General features: G+C 32.8%; 1 protein-coding gene and 1 long non-coding RNA gene across 3 annotated transcripts in view; one reads left to right on the top strand and one right to left on the bottom strand.

The window, feature by feature from the left end:
* The window catches only part of LOC106883780 (glutamate receptor ionotropic, kainate 2), a 273762-nt gene that overhangs the window by 112922 nt on the left and 139261 nt on the right, over nt 1–21579 (top strand). For both annotated transcript variants that reach the window (XM_014934911.3, XM_014934910.3), the window contains exon 3: nt 7604–7849. In XM_014934911.3, coding sequence (XP_014790397.2) covers nt 7604–7849 — 246 coding nt within the window. The remainder of the gene's footprint in view (nt 1–7603; nt 7850–21579) is intronic.
* On the bottom strand, nt 2826–13115 carry LOC149132838 (uncharacterized). Its single transcript, XR_016243981.1, has 3 exons — nt 12979–13115; nt 3469–3539; nt 2826–2964 (listed from the first exon to the last, which is right to left on the bottom strand). It is a non-coding gene; the product is annotated as an uncharacterized LOC149132838 (long non-coding RNA).

Below are 21579 nucleotides of genomic sequence, written 5' to 3'. Positions count from 1 at the left end.
TGACACCACCCCTAGAGGCGAACTGGCGTACCGCTTTAGAAGGGCCCTAGACAAACTTAAGCTAAGAATTAAGGTTGTTGAAAGGCCAGGCAACCCTATTAAATCCCTTATCAGTAGAACATACCCTTTCAGTAGAACCCCCTGCACTGATAGGAATTGTATCGTATGTAGATTTAGCCCACAAACGAACTGCAAAACCAGAAATGTGGTCTATAGTATAAGATGTACAGAGGGACGATGCAGAAATAAGACAATGACATATGTAGGCGAAACAGCAAGGAGCATAGGGGAGTGGAGGGAACTTAAGGAAGGGAAGAACTCATCAGTTCTGTACCAGCACGCTGAACAAGAACATAGAGGCTCAATCAACAACATACAAATTAAAATCTTATCTACACATAGCAGTGATGCAGCACTTAGACAAATTACTGAAGCTACACACATAATAGAAGAGAAACCTAGCCTGAATAGGAAACTAGAATGGAACACTAACACACACCACTAACAAACCACAAACCACAGCATGTGACAACATGTTACCCATAAACCAATAATAATATGAACAAAGTATAATACAATACATAGATAAACAAATGGAATTAAATACTACATACGTTAACAAAATTTAATTAAACATTAAAAAAAAACACACACACACATGAACAAATAAATAAATAAAAACAAATACAAACGAACACGTATTAACAGAGAATATAGGTGATACAGACACTCCTCATACACACATGCACTTACAAAAGACACAGACACATTGAAGGACACGCATGCGTAGACACATACAATAGGAATACAAAATACAAAATGGCTGATAGCTAGCAAGGTGAGACACACATAAGAAAGAAGGAAACAAAGGACCACTGATGAGGTCACAGAAGTGTGACGAAAGAACTCTGGCCGAAATAAGATTAAGATTAATGTAATATAAAGCTGAAGCAAATTAACACCAAATATACAGTGCGTGTGTTTTTATTGGCTAAACTGGCAATATGACCATCCCCAAGTACAACAACATCTGTTTCAACACACGGTTTCACATTTTGCCAGCATAATCTTGCAAAACAAATATGTATATATATATATATATATATATATATATATATATATATATATATATATATATATTCGCGTTTGGCCGTAGGGCTTTTTAATGTGGTTTTCACTGTCCATTTTTTCCTGTCTTGGTTTGTGTTTGCCACCTTGGAATCCTCTGTTTAGTGGGTCGCTCCACTACTTAGGAAGAGACTATTCTAGAGTGCTTTCTGCCTTATCTTCGAAACGCCTAGTTAGAATAGAGGCAGCTGATGAAGGAATAATTCCAAGTGACTATCTGTTTTTCTATGTGTTCGTTCCGTTGTCTGCAGTTCATTTTTCTAACGTCCTGTACCCTGATATGCATCTATATACACATGTAACTGTAAGTATGTACATATATGTGTGTATACATGCATATATATTCTTTGTATTATATATATATATATATATATATATATATATATATATATATATGCATGTGTGTATGCATGTGTACGTATATATATATATATATATATATATATATATATATATATATATATATATATATATATATATATATATATATATATATATGTATAAGTATGTATGGTAGATGTATGTACGCATATCTATTCATACAAATACACATAAAAGCATAATACACACATATATTAAAATATCTGATTAACCAAAACTAAGAAACATTGGTTGCAAAAATATTTATTTTAAGAAGTTCAATATAGGCGTATGAGTGGCTGTGTGGTAAGCAGCTTGCTTACCAACCACACGGTTCCGGGTTCAGTCATGGCACCTCACGCAAGTGTCTTCTATTGTAGTCTCGAGTCGACCAAACGCTTGTGAGTGGATTTGGTTGAGGGAAACTGAAAGAAACCCAGCGTTATATATATATACTTGTGAATGCGTGCGTCGCGCTCAATTAAATAATGAATTATATATATATATATATATATATATATATATATATATATATATATATATACATGCAAATCTGATTTGAGGCCGTCACCCACGGTGCAAATAACATGAAATACGTAAACAACGAGAAAAAAATGGAAGACAGGACAAGTAAACACAGAGAAAGGACCCTTCATCAGTTGTCGGCTGCCTATCTACTTCTCATGTCGAGCATTGAACGACAATATGAGTCTTCAAAGACAGTTGCTCCCATAAATTCTAAAATAGAATTTAGGATTTATAGCAGGTCAAAGTTGGGAATAAAAACATAACAGTGGAGACATACAAGGAAACCGAAGGAAAACAAAAATGGAGTGTCGTTAGACTAGAACGAGAGGAGAATAGTGAATGCTGGGAGAAACATTTTTTGAAAGAATCTTCTTGGGTTATTTTAATTTATGTGGATGGTCAGCCATTACCTGTAGACTACAAGGATACCTTCAAGAATAAAGTTCGAAAATTATTTGTGAACTCTCAGTTGTCATCTGTAGTAACATCTCTGACAAAATATTCACTCACCTCAGAAATGTCTTTTACCTTGTATTTGATTTCCTATCTGGTTTTTCTTTTGTATTAGATTGATGAGAAAATTTCTATTTCAAATATGAAGTACTTAACACAGATTTCGTCGTTCTAACCAAAGCTTTCGGACAGAAAACAGAAAGCCATTGTGGAAAGTGTTTTAAAACATGGAATTTCTGGTTAAATGTTGCTATTTCATTTCTCGATAGACTGAGAATGTCCGGCCGTTGTATCCAGGGAAGAGTTTCTAGACTTCTTCGGTTGTATTAGCGGAAATTACTAAGGTTGTATCATGACAGCGTTTTGAAGCTAAAACTTCGACCAGAACCAGCATAAATCTATACTTAAGGACAAGTATTGATAAATAAATCATTATCGTACTCTTAGTGGATTATATTGATAATATACAGGCGTCTCTCCATGAAAAACTAGATACTGTAATAAAAAGAAAGCAAGCAAAGCAAAATTCTGTCAAACAATAATTAGATAAATTTTTCAACTTCTCACATTTCATTTTCACTCCTCAGTATATCTAAGTTTCACGTCTCACGCTCGATACAAACTTCCATTTAACCGAAAGCTGACCAATACAGAAAACAGTTGAAATCCAAGCAGTCTATCACACCTAAGGAATTCTACGAGATAAAATCATTACAAATATAATGTAAATTACTAATATATATAATATATATGTTTATATAAGTAGTTTTATATATGTATATATATATACAACTACTTATATAGACGTATATTATATATATATAGCAAAGATTATCTGCCAGCATAATGTTGCAGTCCTGGTTGGGACGAATGTTGCTGTTATTTAGCCTCAGGAAACATCCGTCACTAGCTGCCTATACGACACGGTATCTGTGTCCTTATATTTTAGAAAAAAGTGAGTTTAGCATCCCCATTCAGTACAAAGCAATATCTACGTACAGTGGTTTCTGGGATATTTATCTTCCTCAGCACACAATAACTGCTTGGGTAGAGATGGCGCTGCTAAATTCCTGTTCGAAAATATATAATTTTCAAAGTGACACGCAGTTACTGATCTAATAAATAGAAAAATTATTATTTCTTAATCTCTCAACGAGAAATATTCAGTAACAGTCCTCTAAAGTAAAGATTATTTGCCAACATAATGCGGCAGTCCTGGTTGGGACGAATATTACTGTTATTTAGCCCCTGATCAATAAGTATCCGGACTGTCACCATAGTAACGAAGCTAATGCACGCAGGGTGAAACCGCTTGGTACAACAGATTGGCCTTGAACTCTGCTGAGCCTGCGCGCTAACTTTTAACATTCTAGTTCACTTCCGCTGTTTACAGCGTGTGATCATCACATTGACCATGACAGAGAAAGTTGAGCAGAGAACCTCCAACAATTTTACCAAAAGTATGGCGATACCTGCTCAGAGGCTTGCGCAAAGATTTCAAAAAGTTTCCATCGTTCTTGACACGATCGAGGAGAACTTGTGCAACGGAAAGCTGAGTGTCTTTGTGGTCAGCTGAAAGCAGTTTTGGCATAAACTTGGCAGACACGCGTCTCATACCCAAATCTTCAAAGATAATGAACTGAACTGACTCGTAACTAATCTGCACGGCCTCTGATATCTCACGGATGATGATTAAACGATTTGCCCTCACAGCTGCACGTACATCTGCGATGTTTTTCTCACTTCTGCTGATTACCGGTCTCCAAGAACGTTCGGCAAGATCAACATCTTTTCGGCCATCTTGGAAATGTCTGAACCACTCGTACACTTTCGTGGGGCTCATACATTCCTCTCCATACACTTTCTACAACATTGCGTAGACCTCTGAGCAGGTATCGCCATGACAACTTACTCTGTCATGGTGAATGAGACGACCACACGCTACACAACTTCTGTCTAAGTACTGGTGTAAATAGGGGAAGTGAGCTAGAACGTTAAACGTTAGTGCACATGCATATCAGATTTCAAGGTCAATCTGTGCCAAGCGGCTTCACCCTGCGTACTTTATATATATATATATATATATATATATATATATATATATATATATATATACATACACATACATACTCTTTTTTTTTTATTAAAGTTACAAAACTGCTTTAATAGAAATGCATATTACTCTGGCTTCAGTTTCCGAGTACCAATGTCTTACCTTGTTATGTACATTTATGTACTTACTCGTGTGTATGTAATATATGTATGTATGTACGTGTGTGTGTGTAGGAGCAGGAGTGGCTGTGTGGTAAGAAGCTTGCTTCCTAGCTACATGATTCCGGGTATATTGGACAAATGTCTTCTACTACAGCCTCGGTCTGACCAGAGCCTTCTGAATAGATTTGGTAGACGGAAACTGAAAGGAGCCTGGCGTATATATATATATATATATATATATATATATATATATATATATATATATCTGTGTGTGTCTGTGTGTGTCTGTGTGTCTGTGTTTCTCCCCTACTGCCGCGTGAAAACAAGAATTGTTGAGATTACGTTCCCGTAATCTAGATGTTCAGCAAAAAAGGTTGATAGAATAAGTGCCTGGTTTAATAAGTATTAGGATCGTTTTATTCTTCAAGGCAGTGATCCAGTATGGCCGTAGTCTAATGATTGAAAATCTGTTGCAAATTCGTGAGTAAATAAAAAAGATACATTCTGCATATGAGATCGATAATGTTTACATTACTTGAACTGCTTTAACTCGCAATTTAATACATACATAGATACATAGATACATAGCTAGCTAGCTAGCTAGCTAGCTACCTACCTACCTACCTATTACACACACCCACACACGCGCACACACACGCACACACACAAACACACACACACACATACACACACACACACACATACACACACATGAGGGCGCACGGCCCAGTGGTAAGGGTGTTGCACTCACGATAGCGTGAACGTGATTCAATACCTAGACTGGGTGCTGCGTTGTGTTCTTGAGCAAAACACTACATCTCACGTTGTTCTGCGATCGCTTTGACACCCGAGGCTTTGATGGAGAGAGTGAGCTAATATGCAGCACGAACATTTGATCACTATAAACAAATCATTTGTCCAGATCGTTCGGCACAAACTGAACACTCATACGTCATCTTCAATAGGAGACGCTATCGTATATGTATATATATACATTATCACGAAACGGAAAGAGGTTTCACAATTTATATAATAATGATATTATCATGAAATGTAAAAGTTACATATGTAATATATTCGTAGTCATGAATTAAGAAGAATATCCGACCAAAATATAGAATTTAGTCCATATCAAAATAAACTTATAATGAATTGGAAAAATATATGTGATGCTGATTGAACATATTGCAGCCATTATGGAAGCTCCTTATTTTCCAGCACTGAAGGTGAACACATCTTAGTATATAACACTAGAAGGACTAACACTAAAGAACCAAAACTAGCCCTGATGACCGAGGGTATTTCAAATAAAATCTATCGTCATCATCCACCATCGCTAAACAATTTGATATAATTATTAAGCAATACACACAGTCTCCGGTGTGCATGGCTTAATATAATATAGCCATCTGAAAAGCTTTTAGTGATCTAAGGTTTAAGATCTAAGCGTTTTCTCCAACTTCGACATAGAAAGTATGTCGAAAATGTTTCAGTGGCTGAAAAATCCCCTTCGAATAATATATACAAGCAACTAAGAATGAAATCTTCAACATACTAAAGAAATTATTAGCGTACATATACAGTACAAAGAAATATTACTCTTTTACTGGCTATAAGACCTGCAAAACGATGAAGTAGCTATGATTCTTCATTAAGGGCTCTATTCCCACATTTCCAAAATGAAAATCAAAACGCATACATTATACACAAGATACATGGACGACATACTCGTTGTAATGGTGATAGCAAGAGAGGTAGAAAAATTATGAAAAGACCTAGAAAATAATTTTTCATTAGAAATCATTATTCAGAACGCTATAAATTAATTCACAGCAATAAAACTCCATTTCTAGACATGGATAATCATAAAATCATAGGAACGTCGAACCCATTTACATAAAAACCACAAACAAATGCATATACCTGGATACAGAAAATAAATGCATTTACCTGGATACAGAAAATAAATGCATGCACCCGGATACGAGAAAAAATCTTTACGTAGAGTATTTAGAGTTTATTCTACAAGTGGTGCACTCGATAAAGAAGTCAATAGAATAAAATAAACCAAACAATAATAGTTATTATAAGAAATTATTAGACTAAACAATAGAATGATAAATACACAAATACAACAGAACAAATACATGACTAGATTGAAAGTTAAATTAACTACACATAAAGTATATTGTGTGAATGAAGTCATTGCTCACAAAACAACTAAAATGCCATACACTAAACTATAAAATTGAGCTAACATTAATACCTTCTTAATAACAAACCGTGTTTACTTTTTTATTGATTTTGAAAACCCGTTCTATGTAGTGTCAAAATTCCATCACACTTTTGCGACCTGATCCCTGGTCATTGATACAATTTCACTACCGGGATACTAACACGATAGTATCGCAGATATGTGCCACCGAACAAAAATCATAAGCGAAAAGAAGTAAACTAACTTTCGAGAAACATTTACATCACCTCCCTAATGCACTGGTTATCTGTGATGTTAAAATGCGTCGAGGTGAATTAAGCGTTTCAGCACAAGAAAGCAACCTATAGAGTCACTGAGAGTAAACCATAAAACCACGAGCCTTATTTGTTGATATAAAATAACTTCTTAATTACAGTGAAAACTTTCTAAATTGTTATTTATATTTCATATTAAAATATAAAGTAATTATATTTTTTATATCAAATTGCTATTCATATCTCATTGCCCAAATATCAAACCTACGTTTGAAATTAGTTGCATTGTAAACATTTAAAATACACACGACATATGCACTGTATTGGAGAGCTACAGTGTCCTGTCTTTCTTGAGAAAAATCATGCGCATAACAAATTGTTAATAACATATAAATGTACGACGCTTTTAATCTGATGTCTTACTACTGTATATTTTTATATTTACTTTCAGTGATTGACACACTGGAAGTGGATAATGTTCGAGCAGTTTTGGGAAATTTCAACCCAGTAATGGCTAAAGCGACGAATCACCTGAATATACCTTATTTTGTGACTACCTTGGCAATCTCAGATCGAGCAATCGGCGGAAATTTGATTCGTCTGTTTCCGGGTATTTCTACATTCTTCAGAGCCGTCAAGGACATGCTGGATTACCGAGATAAAAAGCGGATTGCTATAATCTACAACAGCCTTGAAGGTAAGCCTTAAGAAATCAAAACTATTTCAATTTAATACAATCTTATACAAAAGTATTCTTTCTTTCAATTTATTCTGTTTCTTGTTATTGCCGCTAGAGTTGTTTTTTTTACAACTTATCAAAAATTATTACATCCATACATACGTACATACATACATACATACGTATATACATACATACATACATACATACACACATACAAACACACACATATAGATACATGGTATAATGTAGCTATGTGAATAGAGCATACAATTTTAAACATGTTGCGAGGAAAATTATTTTAGATTAAACTATGATAATATAAATTGTGTATATGAGAATGACTAGAAGAAGCTATACTTTGGAAATAATTCCTGCCAGACATAAAATGCCAAAAAAGTATTACTGTGTTGTACAGCCTCTATTTATCAGACTTATGACAATTCGGTTATCACTTGATCAATTGGAGGCGATTAGCTTACTAGAAATCCTTTTAATCTGCAGCACAGGGTGCACTCCGATATGCAGTGCTTTACCGTTCTGGTTCGATATTTGAAGAAAGCGTTAGCACAATTCTCGGAATATTTCTTATAGGAGTTGGCGATGCTGTAGCGTCTAATAATTTAATTGCTAATTCTGTGAGAAGAGGTTTCTGTATCTCATTACAGATATAAGATGCAAATAGAAACGCATATATCTGATATAATGGTAAATGGTGGAACTCTGTAAGAATACCAAATAGTTTGGTGTGTGATGGTATTCTAATCTGCGTTTCTGGCAGAAAACTTAACTAATCTAAAGGCTAAAGTGAGCACACCAAATTTTATTCTACTAAAAAACAACTATCAACTTTCTTCGTCACGTTTTACAAGCACTCAAGGTTGCAGTACTGGCAATATGCAATTCATTTAAAAACTAGTAGTCATATCCAGTGCAAGCTCACTAAGACATATAAAAACCGTTGTACTACACTTTGACAATTTTTGATAGCTTGGCATCTGAAGCAGCTGGAGATATGAAAGTTTGACCAAAAGTAACGGCTGTTGCAAGCAAAAATAAATACCGAAAAAAAAAAAACGCATTTGGCAAAATTTGGAAAAATTTAACATAATAGCAACAACACCTTTTACTGTTTCTCCTCACACACACACACACACATACACACACACACACATATACATATACACACATAAATTATATATCTATCTGCCTATATATGTGAACTGCTATAAGTATATGTAACCCAGTCAAGTATTTAGTGTTAGGTAATACTTTAGTAGGAAACAATTTTGAAATATTGGATTCAAAGTTTGGCCCAAGTCCAGCAATTTTGTAGAAAGCTGTAAGTCAATTGCATCGATCCAGTTAATAGTTAGTACTTATTTTATCAACCCCAAAAGGATGTAAGGTAAAGTCGACTCTGGCGGCATTTGAACTTAGAACGTAAAGTCGGAAGAAACGTCGCAGTAAAGAATCTGCCATAAGCTATTTCGACATAAACTATTTCGACATAAGCTATTTCGACATATTAGATGTGATTTCGAGGTATGTTTCAAAACCATTGCATAGATGTTAGTGATTTACAAATCCGAAAGACATCAAAGGACAGAGAAGATAATCTTTTGTGTTCCTGGCTGGTAAGTAGTCTGTGAATATAAAATCTGATATATCTTTTCAAGAAGGAAATATTTATAATGAACGTACGATTGATTGTCTCATAAAGTTTGTGAGCGTGTGCGTGCAAATGCTAGCGCACGTACTAACGTGTGTTGTGTGTTTGTTGGATATGTATAAAAGCTTAAAATATTGAAATGAATGGCAATGACAATTCATCAATATTTTAATTTGTTACAAAATTATGAGATAAATGTGAAATATTTATTCATTCTGAAGAAAGCCTTATTTTAAATTATTGAATAGAATTTCTGAATGACGGTAAGCTAAATCAATGTCGTTGCGTAGCATTTGTAAGTACGGTATATTATATGTGTATGTAAGCATATGCACGTATACACAAAAACATACACATCTGCACACGCATGTGCATCATATGTTCACAGTTGTTCATAAAAACAGGATAACAAATGGTAGGGAAATCCCCAGATGTAAATAAACAAATTGAATTGATGTTAACCCTTTGTTTAATTCAAGTCCTTGCCTAATGTGTTTTTAGTAGAAGTGTTTTCTCAATCTTTAAATACATTTTCTGATGCCTATATTGTTTTTCAATATTTCATTGAAAATAGAACTTGAAATCTATTAACTTGCTTCATCTCAGCTATTGTAAACTAACGTAATGTTCTGAATAATTTCAATTCTTAGAAGAAGTCATTTGTCTTGTTTTCTGTGCACATTAACGAACATGAATGAATACAAAAAAGTTAATACATTTCCTGCATATATTATTACATTTTACTTCAATTTCCCCGATAAACAACGCATTGTTGAATATATTTTCGTTTCACTTTCAATAGTAATTAATTTTAGTCTTAAATATCATTTATGTATCTTGAGAATAAATGAATCCTTTTGCAAATCAAAGATTTATTCACGTAATTGATTTTAAAGTCCGTCTATAAATGGATATGAAATAACCCTTGTACACTAGATACTGCACTTGGATGGTCATAACTTGATTGTGTTTGTGGAAACGTAAAATTACATGGTCTGCCTAGAAAGCTAAATGAACATCGATGTTCCATCGATTTGGATCCATGGCTTGCAAATCAATCATTTTGTCATTTATTTGTTAACTTCAAGGCTGAAGTAAACTAATGTCTTTTTTTTTTGCTTTTGGCAACGGCTCTACAGTACATCCACTTAAAATGACCCACGTTAGCCTATTAACCTGTGACAAAACTATAAAAACAATCCCACCGTGATTTTGACAACAGATTATGGTCACTTTACATAAGAGAAACAAAAAGATTGATATAACATGCCAAAGGTTGTATTGGGAGAAATAATGTAATATATAATTTTCAGGCATGTCGAATGTATCTCCTGTTGGTGAGTTCTGGAAGTATTTTTGACTGTTATCCCCCACACTTCATCGACCAGAAGCATTACCCTGAAGGAATGATTGGTACAAATCGAACGATTAATATAAATGGAATACTTGATTATTTTACAAAATCTGCCTGAGAATGGTTTCCTATTAATTTTTTATCTTCGACTGCTTCGAATAATAGTTTCAAACAAAGGAGTCCTAGCTATATTTTGATTACCCTAGGAAAGAAGGGGATGAAAATTGAGAGAATATTTCCTTGGTTCATATAATTGTGCCTAGACTAGACATGATAACAACATCGTATCTGACATTAGAAATAACGATTGGATTAATGTAAAAAAGAATCTGATACAATATATTTCGTTTTGGAAATCAATTTCCACTTGTTTCTAACATCAACAAAACGAAAAAAGTTAACAATGAAGACATTTAACAAGCACTGAACTTATTTTAAATTAGCGTAGTGTAGCAATAAATACTCCACACTATATAATTATCTATCCTGATAAGCTTCTCATTCGTGCAAGACGCGAACACTTTATCTAAGATATATGAAATACACAGATACAGTACGAAAATACAACCTTGGCGTTCCAAAGACAATATATCTAATCCTATCTTAATACATATTGAAAAATTCCTTTCCAACTTTTGAGAAACTGGACAGAATGAACTAAAAACAATTTTCTTTTTGTAAATTCATCTTTGTATGAACGTACAAATCGTGCAGCATGTTGTGTATTCTTTGTTATAAAATTGATTTTTCTTTCCAAATTGATAATCTGAATGATTTAAAATGAATCCCATGTATAAAGTATCCTATTAATAAAGAATATAAAGTAAAAATTATTTGAAAGACATTGGAGATTTGCACCGGAAGCTTTCGTTTAATGTCCGTTAATCGGATTTGAGAGTGTAGTTATTGCATGGGAAATGTGAAGTTCAAGGAGTATATAGTAAGACGTTTCTTTGGACTTCGTCATTTTCCATTTTATATCTGCTCTGTCATTGTAACTCTGGGTTCTGAGTCATCGCTATCATCTGCACTGATTGAATTCATCCACCATTATATCACTTACATCCAATGAAGTGGACAGGCTTCCACTTTATTTCGTTTTTAATACCCACTTTGAAAGAACTGCTTTCTTTCTTTCTTTCCCCCCTCTCTCTCTCTATATTTATATATATAGTCATCTTTATTTGCATCTAAATGTCCTCTACTGTATGGTAATTTCTTAGAATGTGACTCTATATGGATAATATGGAGTATATATGTAGATGTCTATTTCTGCATCGATATATTTGCATATTTGTATTCAATATCAATGTTTGTATGTATATTCATTTATATTTGCATATATACATGAACAATATATAGCACAGACAAGCTGATAAACACACACACACACACACACACACACACACACACATGCACATACATATGAGTACACACACAATCGTAAACATATATGTAGATGTACACATGAATGCATAATGCGTAAAACATACGAATTGATCAAACACTCACACATACATTTATACATGATTACGTACATCCATACACGCACACATGCACAACAGACACATATATGTATATATATTTGCGCATACATAAGAAATATATTTGCATATATAAATATGTGTAAGTATATGTATATATTCATGCACATAATTACATATCACGCACATACCACGCGCACATAGACATGCATATATATATATATATATATATATATATATATATATATATATATATATATATATATATATATATATATATATATATATGTGTATAAATATATATCGTTTTATATATATATATATATATATATATATATATATATATATATGTGTATAAATATATATCGTTTTATATATATATATATATATATATATATATATATATATATATATATATATATATATATATATATATATTTACATATAAGCACGCATGCGTGTACGCAAGTACAGTACGTCATAATATAAATTAATGAAAATTTGGTTATGTTTTGGAATCTGTAATTTCCATTTTTTCAATTAGTTCTCAAAGTTACATTGCCATTTCTCAGAACTCATTAAAAAACATCAATGAACGCTTATCAGTACACGATGCATAATGTTAAACTCTACTCACTTGTCTAGCTTCCATGGCTTTGAAGTGAACTCTGTATGACTTCATTTTGATATTATTTCAGTCTCTTTGAAATTTGTGTTGCGTGTTTTTTTTACTGAACTTCTACTCGTACGGATGTGTCAGGAATACTTTAAAATATTTCTTTAAGAAACTTTTTGCTAATAGTGCTAGCCATTATTATTAAGAAGACGTGAATCTCAAAATTACACATGATAAAATAATTTTTTAAAAGTCGACGTTAGTTTCTTTCTTTTGTTAAAATCGACGATAGTTTTATAAATCTATTTTTGTTAAACGTTGAACACATGGTAGCATACATTTGCATTCACATACATTTACATCATCATTCAATCCTGTAGCACACGCATGCACACACAAAGTCATTGTGACGAAAATAGCGTAAACCATCTCAAATCCAGATCCATGTATTTTACTAGATTGGCGATGTGTCTATACCTTCATACATGCAACCACACACAATTGATCATAACACACTCACGTACACACACACATACACACAACACAACACACACACAGGTAAATGTGTAAGTATGCGTGCATATTATGCATTATTTTTTGCGTGAACTTGCAAGTGATCAACTGTTTGTGCGCTTGCATGTATGAGGGTGTATACGCGTCACTCTAATATATTATCACTGTGTACGGTCTTTTGACTTTTGTGGATTTTCCTGATTTTCTTGTTTTTGTTTTTATTTTTGATTTGCCTATATATATACATAAATATATAGGCGTACATATACACATACATATCTATCTATACATACATTCACACATTTATATATATATATATATATATATATATATATATATATATATATATATATATATATATATATATATATATATATATATACATACATACATACAGATATATATATATATGTGAATGTGTGCATGCATGTACGTGCACACACACATATATGCTTTTGTGCATATATGCTTTTGTGCATATATGGTTTTGTGCATGTGTGCGTCTGTTAGTGATTCTCAATTATGAACGATACTTCTGCATAACACTCAAACAACTACATAACATCCATATGCATAGCTGTAAGAATAATAACAATGAAAAAAGTAACTTTATATTCTCTTACATGATAAAACACACCTATTAACGTTTCTCGATTACAGATACATAAATAAAACCAAAAAATCAATAAGAAAAGCATACAAAAACAAACCACAGTAACTATAATAGTTAAAATATCGAGAAGAATTGCATTTCACAAAAGAATAAGAAACAACGATAAAATTTACAACAATACGAAGAACAGTAGCAAATTTTAAAGCAAGAACAGCATCAGATACATGAGCTACTAAAATAATATGTGCAACAACATTTCCTAAACCAAAAGCTACTTTGAATGTTTCAGACAAATTGTTCGAAGAAAACTAAGTACGACAGCACGAAAACAGCAAGGTACCTCATGAGCTGAGTAGAATATTTTTAGGTAGTCTGAGGATATGCTCAAGATAACGACCACATATCATTAAACAAAGTTGTTATTACCTTCTAAACGAGAATAACATATTTGAAGTCCAATCTGTTATCAGACACAATACTGAACAATAACACTGTCAGCACCATATATGGAGAAAAAACCGACTCATATATATTATAGATCTAGCCGTCCGAAGAGACCCGAGGAGGATGGCAACAAATTGTAACTGCTAACACCCGACACCAATATTACAATAATTTTGGCTACTACAACATCAATATCACAATTAAAGTACAGTTACCACCACCACCACCACCACCACCACCACCACCATGAACAAATATAAACACCAGCAACTATAATAACTAAGCACACACATTAATGCAATTTCTGTCTTGTTGCTAGGCATGACATTGGTTTTATCTGAACAGGAGAATGATCTCTCGTACATTACTGGTATTTATTTTGCAGACTATAACTAGATGAATAATGAATATCTCTAAAACGACAACGACTATAAACCTACTCTTTAACTGAACATTTTGACATTTGTTTGCAGAATAAGAGTTGTTGTTTTATGGTAAAAACACAAATAATCTAATGATATTGATATATGATGGTTAGTGAAATTGCCAACACTCTTAATCGATTATTGATCGCATGCTTGTGTGCATAAGTTGAGATTAGAGGAAAAATATCGATGAGATGACTGTACATCCCAGTTTAATTTCAATAAAAATCTTACACCTGTTCACAAAACATTCTTACCATACAGACGTAAGTGTAGTTACCTGTCACACATGGAGCAATTGTTTTGAATATCACATTTCAACTGACAGTATAGTTTGGTTATTACACTATATCCTATACAGTATGTTCCGGCTGTCATATAATATCTCCTGTTGCTATTTACCATTAATTCAGCCTTAGTCGAAGAAATCTATGACTAAAGACATACTAACTTTAGCCACCGCATACTTTCAGTCTATTCAATAAGTACTTATATTTCAAGACGACAGAATGTGGTTTAAGAGGGGTTTGTTAGCTATTTCTCTCTAATTGGAAAGTGACTAATTTAGAGACTATCTTATTTGGACGCCGCTTTACATGTAGAATGCTTTCATTGTTACATTACACCTATCGAACATGTCTTGCCCGGCATACTGCTTCACTCAGAAAATGCCCGAATTGTTAGTGTAGGCCACTCTAGGCCATACTATATATTCCGTCTGCTACACTGCACGGCACATGGCGTTTTCTGATAACGACATCACAACCAAAAATATCGTATATGCCTTAAATACTTTACGCAACTAAACGTATCATTGAGAAGGGAAAAACAGTTGCTCTCATCCTAATTAAATCAAAACATTGAATATACTGTATTATTGAGTCAATCATAATTAAATCGGCTGACATAGTGTCAGACAACAGAGAAGCCATGTCTTTGCACGATGACTAGAGATACTTAAATCTGGGTAGTTTTACTCACTCCTTTAGCAATTTCTCGACACAATTTGTTTGCCTGAAATCTAAATCTGTCAGTCTATAAAACCCAAGAGTTTTCCATCGTATTGTATATATATAATAAATAATATGATTGCTGGATTTTTCTCCATATAAACAAAAATAATAGAGTGCAAAATGTAGTTCTAGACGACACTAGTAAAATATATGCTGTATCTTATATTCGTCTCATAATCAAGTAACTATTTCTGTTTTATGAGTGGAACTGAGGCGATTTGCTCAATTTAAAAAGTAACGATTATTACTGTAAACCTCACACTACTTGATCCTCATCAGAGTAACTCGTATTTATCATTAAACTAAGATCAAACTAAAAAACTTCGAAGTCATCCATAACGTGCTCAATATTGTAAAATCATTGTTTACAAAATTTCCTCCAGCTGATAAATACCCCGTACACGTCACAAAAAAATACAACTGAAGAAAAGGGGGTGAACTGTAAATAGTTACCGGACTAACTGGAAATAGCAGTCAAATCCCACAATTTAAAAGAACGAAACATAAAGAATACATACAACAATGTAGTGATATCTTGAAAACTGGAATAGTATTGTCTGGAACACTTTCGATCATAGGTGTGCTCGACTAAGCCTGTCATGGGGCTAAATAGTAACAAAAACAAAAATCTATCACATATCATTTTTGGAGTTTTTTTTACTTATCAGTATTTTGAACAATTAAATTATATATAAATTCCTTGATTAACTTAATTTTTGTATTTATTGTCACATGACACTACATCAGTAAAGTTTTCGATTGAGGAGAAATAGCAGTGCCGACATCTCATTATCGACAATATTAGTTGTATAAAATGAGTGAAACAATTGTTAAAGAAAAGTTTAAATAAAATTTAGAGTCGTAGATTAGGTTAGCCGATAACTAAGCACCAAGTTGCGCTTTCCACTGCATTAATATTGACGAGTATTCTGTAATAAAAGTATAATATATATTCTATAATACACCGCAGCTGTTGTCTGTGACGTTAATAAAACCCACGTATCAAGTTAATTCTTGATAAAACTGAAATGATGTTTTACAGTAAATATTTAACTTAGGAGAAAAGCGACAAAAGTCTGAATTAAGGGCGTGTCAAACTGTAAACTGAATAGCTCACACATCCAACATATGTCTCTCTGAAAGATATGCGTCACTCAGTGATCAGATCCATGCATCTATAAATAGGCACTAATACAAGCTGCGCTAAGGTGTTGATTCATCTGAATAGACGAAGTTTTGGAGGCGTAAGTGATCCAAAGCTTGGCATCCTGATTCATGAAGATGATTATTTCTAAAAAAGTAATAGCATGTCAGTATATAACACAAAGATCATAAAACACTCGTGGACAAATTTTTCTATCTATCTATCTATCTATCTATCTATCTATCTATCTATCTATCTATCTATCTATCTATCTATCTCTTTATCTATCTATCTATCTGTCTGTCTGTCTGTCTGTCTGTCTGTCCGTCCATCCGTCCGTCCGTCCGTCCGCCTGCCTGCCTGTCTGCCTGCCTGTCTGCCTGCCTGTCTGTCTGCCTGCCTGCCTGCCTGCCTGCCTGCCTGCCTGTCTGTCTGTCTGTCTGTCTATCTAAGAACGAAAAACAGAATGATGAGTGTTTCCAAAAGGTATATATCATCCCAAGTTAAAACAAAAATTTATATAATTAGTCACAATTATTGTGACTTTTAAGAATTTTTAAATACATACATATATATGGACATATACAACATACACATACGCTCACACACACACACGCACACACTAACGCGTGTGTGTTTTGCGTGTGTATGTACATATACACATGTATTCTTTCTCACTCTTTCATGACCATCCATCTGTGTTAGTGGTGTGTGTGTGTGATGAGTGCGTGTGTACAAGACTGTGTGTGTGCGTGCGTGTGTGTGCGTGCGCTTGTGTGTGTGTGTGTGTGTGTGTGTACATATATGTAAATACAAAAATTCAAAAAATAAAATCAACTGAGACTGAGAAAGAAATAATTTTAACATAGTTTTCATTCTGCGATAACAATATCGAAATAGAAGATTCTTTCACAGTTACTTGAAATAATTCTAATAAAAATATGAAAATAAGTTCTGAAATTCGCAAGAAATATCTCAAATAGACACGAGATAACGAGAAAGAAAAAGAATTGTATTCATAAGAACAAAAGTATTCCAATTAACTCATCCCGATTTTCTTGAATAACTTTGTGCCATACAAAGAAATTACAGTCTCCAAGACATATATTGGTTAATATAGAAAATATTCCTTCACTCGCACTAATGCTTACTTAATTTTCTCCATTTCTTTCTGGGGAGGAATATATAAATTGTAAAAGAAATTAGTTGAAAAGAAGGTGAAAAGTTTAGGTGTGAAAATCCATAACGAGTTCAATTAATATGGCGTTGAAGAACTTTAAAAATAGTTGCTGAATTCAAGTTAAAGATTCGCATTTTTTATTTTTAATTTCCATTTTAGATAGAAGACTTATAACCTCCATATTGACATTGTAGTAACACTATTAAACATGTTTTTGCCTAAAGACTTTTCTCCAAAAATTAAAAGAAACCTACCCGTCACTTGCACATAAACAAGATCTATGTATATTTATACGTATATGAGTCTGTCTATGTGTATTTTACATATACACGTGTCAACACACATTTATATATGTGTATACACATGTTAACACACACACACACACACATTTGCGGGCCGAAGCCCTCACATACACACATAATTACACGCATATAATAGCTTCATGCATACACATACCTATATACATACAAATATGCATACATACATACATACATACATACATACATATATATATATATATATATATATATATATATATATATATATATATATATATATATATATATATATATATAAAATAAATAATAAATGAGTATATGCATTTATACGTACACATATATGCTTACCTACGTCTACTTGTATATATAGGTGCATATCTGGGTACAGGACATTGCAAACAAAACGTAGACAAGAAAATAATAATAACCAGAGTACAGAAAACACACAAGTCACATAGAGAACATTTTCCTTCATCAGCTACCCCCGTTTTAACACCGGAGTTTCGAAGAGTTGGGCAGGACGCATCGTTAAAACGGCTCTTCCCATGGACCGCAAATTAAATTTGTATACACAAATTAAACTTGTGCCATGGAGGAATGTAGTGGCGGACAAAAAACAAGACAGGAAAACAAACAGAAAAGAAGACAAGACAGGAAAACAAACGGAAAAGGCTATGCGGCCAGACGTGAAAAATTATGTGTATATGAAGGCTGTGAGGCACGAACTTGAAAGTGGGGACGAAGTAAGTTCGCGTGTTTGCTCGGCGATAGCCAAAGAAGAAAAGGATTAGTGACCGGAAGCATGTGATCAGGCAGGGGTATGGAAGAGAGAGAGAGAGTGGTAGAGGGAGAAACAAAGGGAGGAAGTAGAAGATATATATATATATATATATATATATATATATATATATATACATATATACATATATATATATGTATATATATATGTATCTATCTATCTATCTATCTATCTATCTATCTATCTATTTATATATATATATATATATATATATATATATATATATATAAGTATTCGTACATATATCCATAAATAAACATGCACACACACTTACTCGAATACACTAAAACGCGCGCGCATAATTATTTGCTTGCCTTATATTCCAAGAAACTGTTTCAAGATGTATCTAATGATTTTTATATATAGATGTTCATGTTCACCAAAAGTGTGGAATACCCCACTTGTTAGTCTTAATTGAATCGTACATGTCTTTCATTATATTCCAGTAGAATTCCGAGAGGAAACCTCACAATTATGTAGTAAAGTTACGTAAGCACATCGTCGCAAAGATAGAAACTATTAATTAGATTAATAATAATTTCTTCTAATGATTTCTACACGAACACAGATTAAGGTGACAATAGTATACGCGAGTGAATTAGCACCGCTACATAACTGATACTGATTTTATCAACTCGGAGAGATGTCAGCTAATATTATCGCTGCCTGAATAAGAACATAAAGTAAATATGAAATGTCTGAACAGGCATCGAATATTCTACCGCTCCTACCAAATAGTAAATATGAATTAAATTGACTCCTTCAAAAAATGAGATTTTTTGCCTCATCAAGTACTTTACAGCATCAGTATATTACTGGGATGTTAATTACACACACACACACACACACACACACACACACACACACACACACACACACACACATACACACAGACACACATATACATATTGTATATATATACATACAACGTATTGTGGAGAATCAACTAAATGCTTAGAACTCTAACGATATATATATATATATATATATATATATATATATATATATATATATATATATATATATATATATATAATATAATATAGGATAAATTCTTTATAAGAATTTATCAAGTAGTCAGCGTGAAAAAACCTCATAATGAAAAAGATAATGAAAAAATTCATCATTTTTTCATAAATATATATAAATAATTTATATAAAGGGCAATTAACTGTGTAGTAATGCCTCACGCTTCGAGGGACTAAATAAGTCAAAAACTACCAAAAAATAAGCAACATATTTACTGAAAGCGAGGGAATGCAGCTTTCAAAATTTATCTCTTAAAAACATTTAACTTAACGGTAAACCACTGGTTTCTCAATCAAATACAGAAAAACTGTGAAGTAACCTGCATTCTTTTGTTCATCAGTACACGTATGGTCGAGATACATAAAAATAAACAAGAATCAACATACCACGATGTAGCCACCACAGAACGATGACTTCTTCTGTCCATGAAAGAGATTTGAATTTATCCGGTTGCATCTCAGTAACATGTGCTTATACAGAATAGTTGCTTATTTTTTGGTAGTTTTTGAATTATTTAGTCCCTCGAAGCGTGAGGCATTACTACAAAATTATATATATATATATAGCTTTGGCTATGTCAAAATGGATTTTTTGTATTCTTCTTTCCCAACTTAGATTGTTTAAATGCTGTCACAATAGTAATATGTCCATTCTGCTGAAATGAATTTTCAGTAAATTTTCTGTATCCTTGTGCAGCTGAAGATTGCTCTGCATTTTACATTGAATGTAATGTTCGCATTACTTAAATAAATGGAGTGGCATGAAACGTGCGTACTCCAATAACCTCGAAAACCCGTGCTGCTTTTTTGATTTTTGATCGCCTTGTTTTTGGAATTGTTTGGATAATACCATACTATATTTTGGTGTCTAAACTTAAGTGCCATATTCAATTTTGTATCTAAATTTTATATATATACATATATATACATACATATATATATATATATATATATATATATATATATATATATATATATATATATATATATATATATATATATATATATATATATATATATATATATATGTATGTATATATATGTATATATAATTCAATAATACGATGAATTCTTTTATAAGAATTTATCAAGTAGCTAGCGTGAAAAAATCCTCATAAGGGAAAAATCCATCATTTATTCCCCAAAATATATTTATTTATATAAGGGCATTACTATACAAGAATG

Source organism: Octopus bimaculoides, chromosome 13 (assembly GCF_046866305.1).
Source record: "Octopus bimaculoides isolate indiv1 chromosome 13, ASM4686630v1, whole genome shotgun sequence".
Lineage (NCBI taxonomy): Eukaryota > Metazoa > Mollusca > Cephalopoda > Octopoda > Octopodidae > Octopus > Octopus bimaculoides.
Note: the sequence above shows the minus strand (reverse complement) of the source record. Positions and strands in the feature narration are given on the sequence as shown.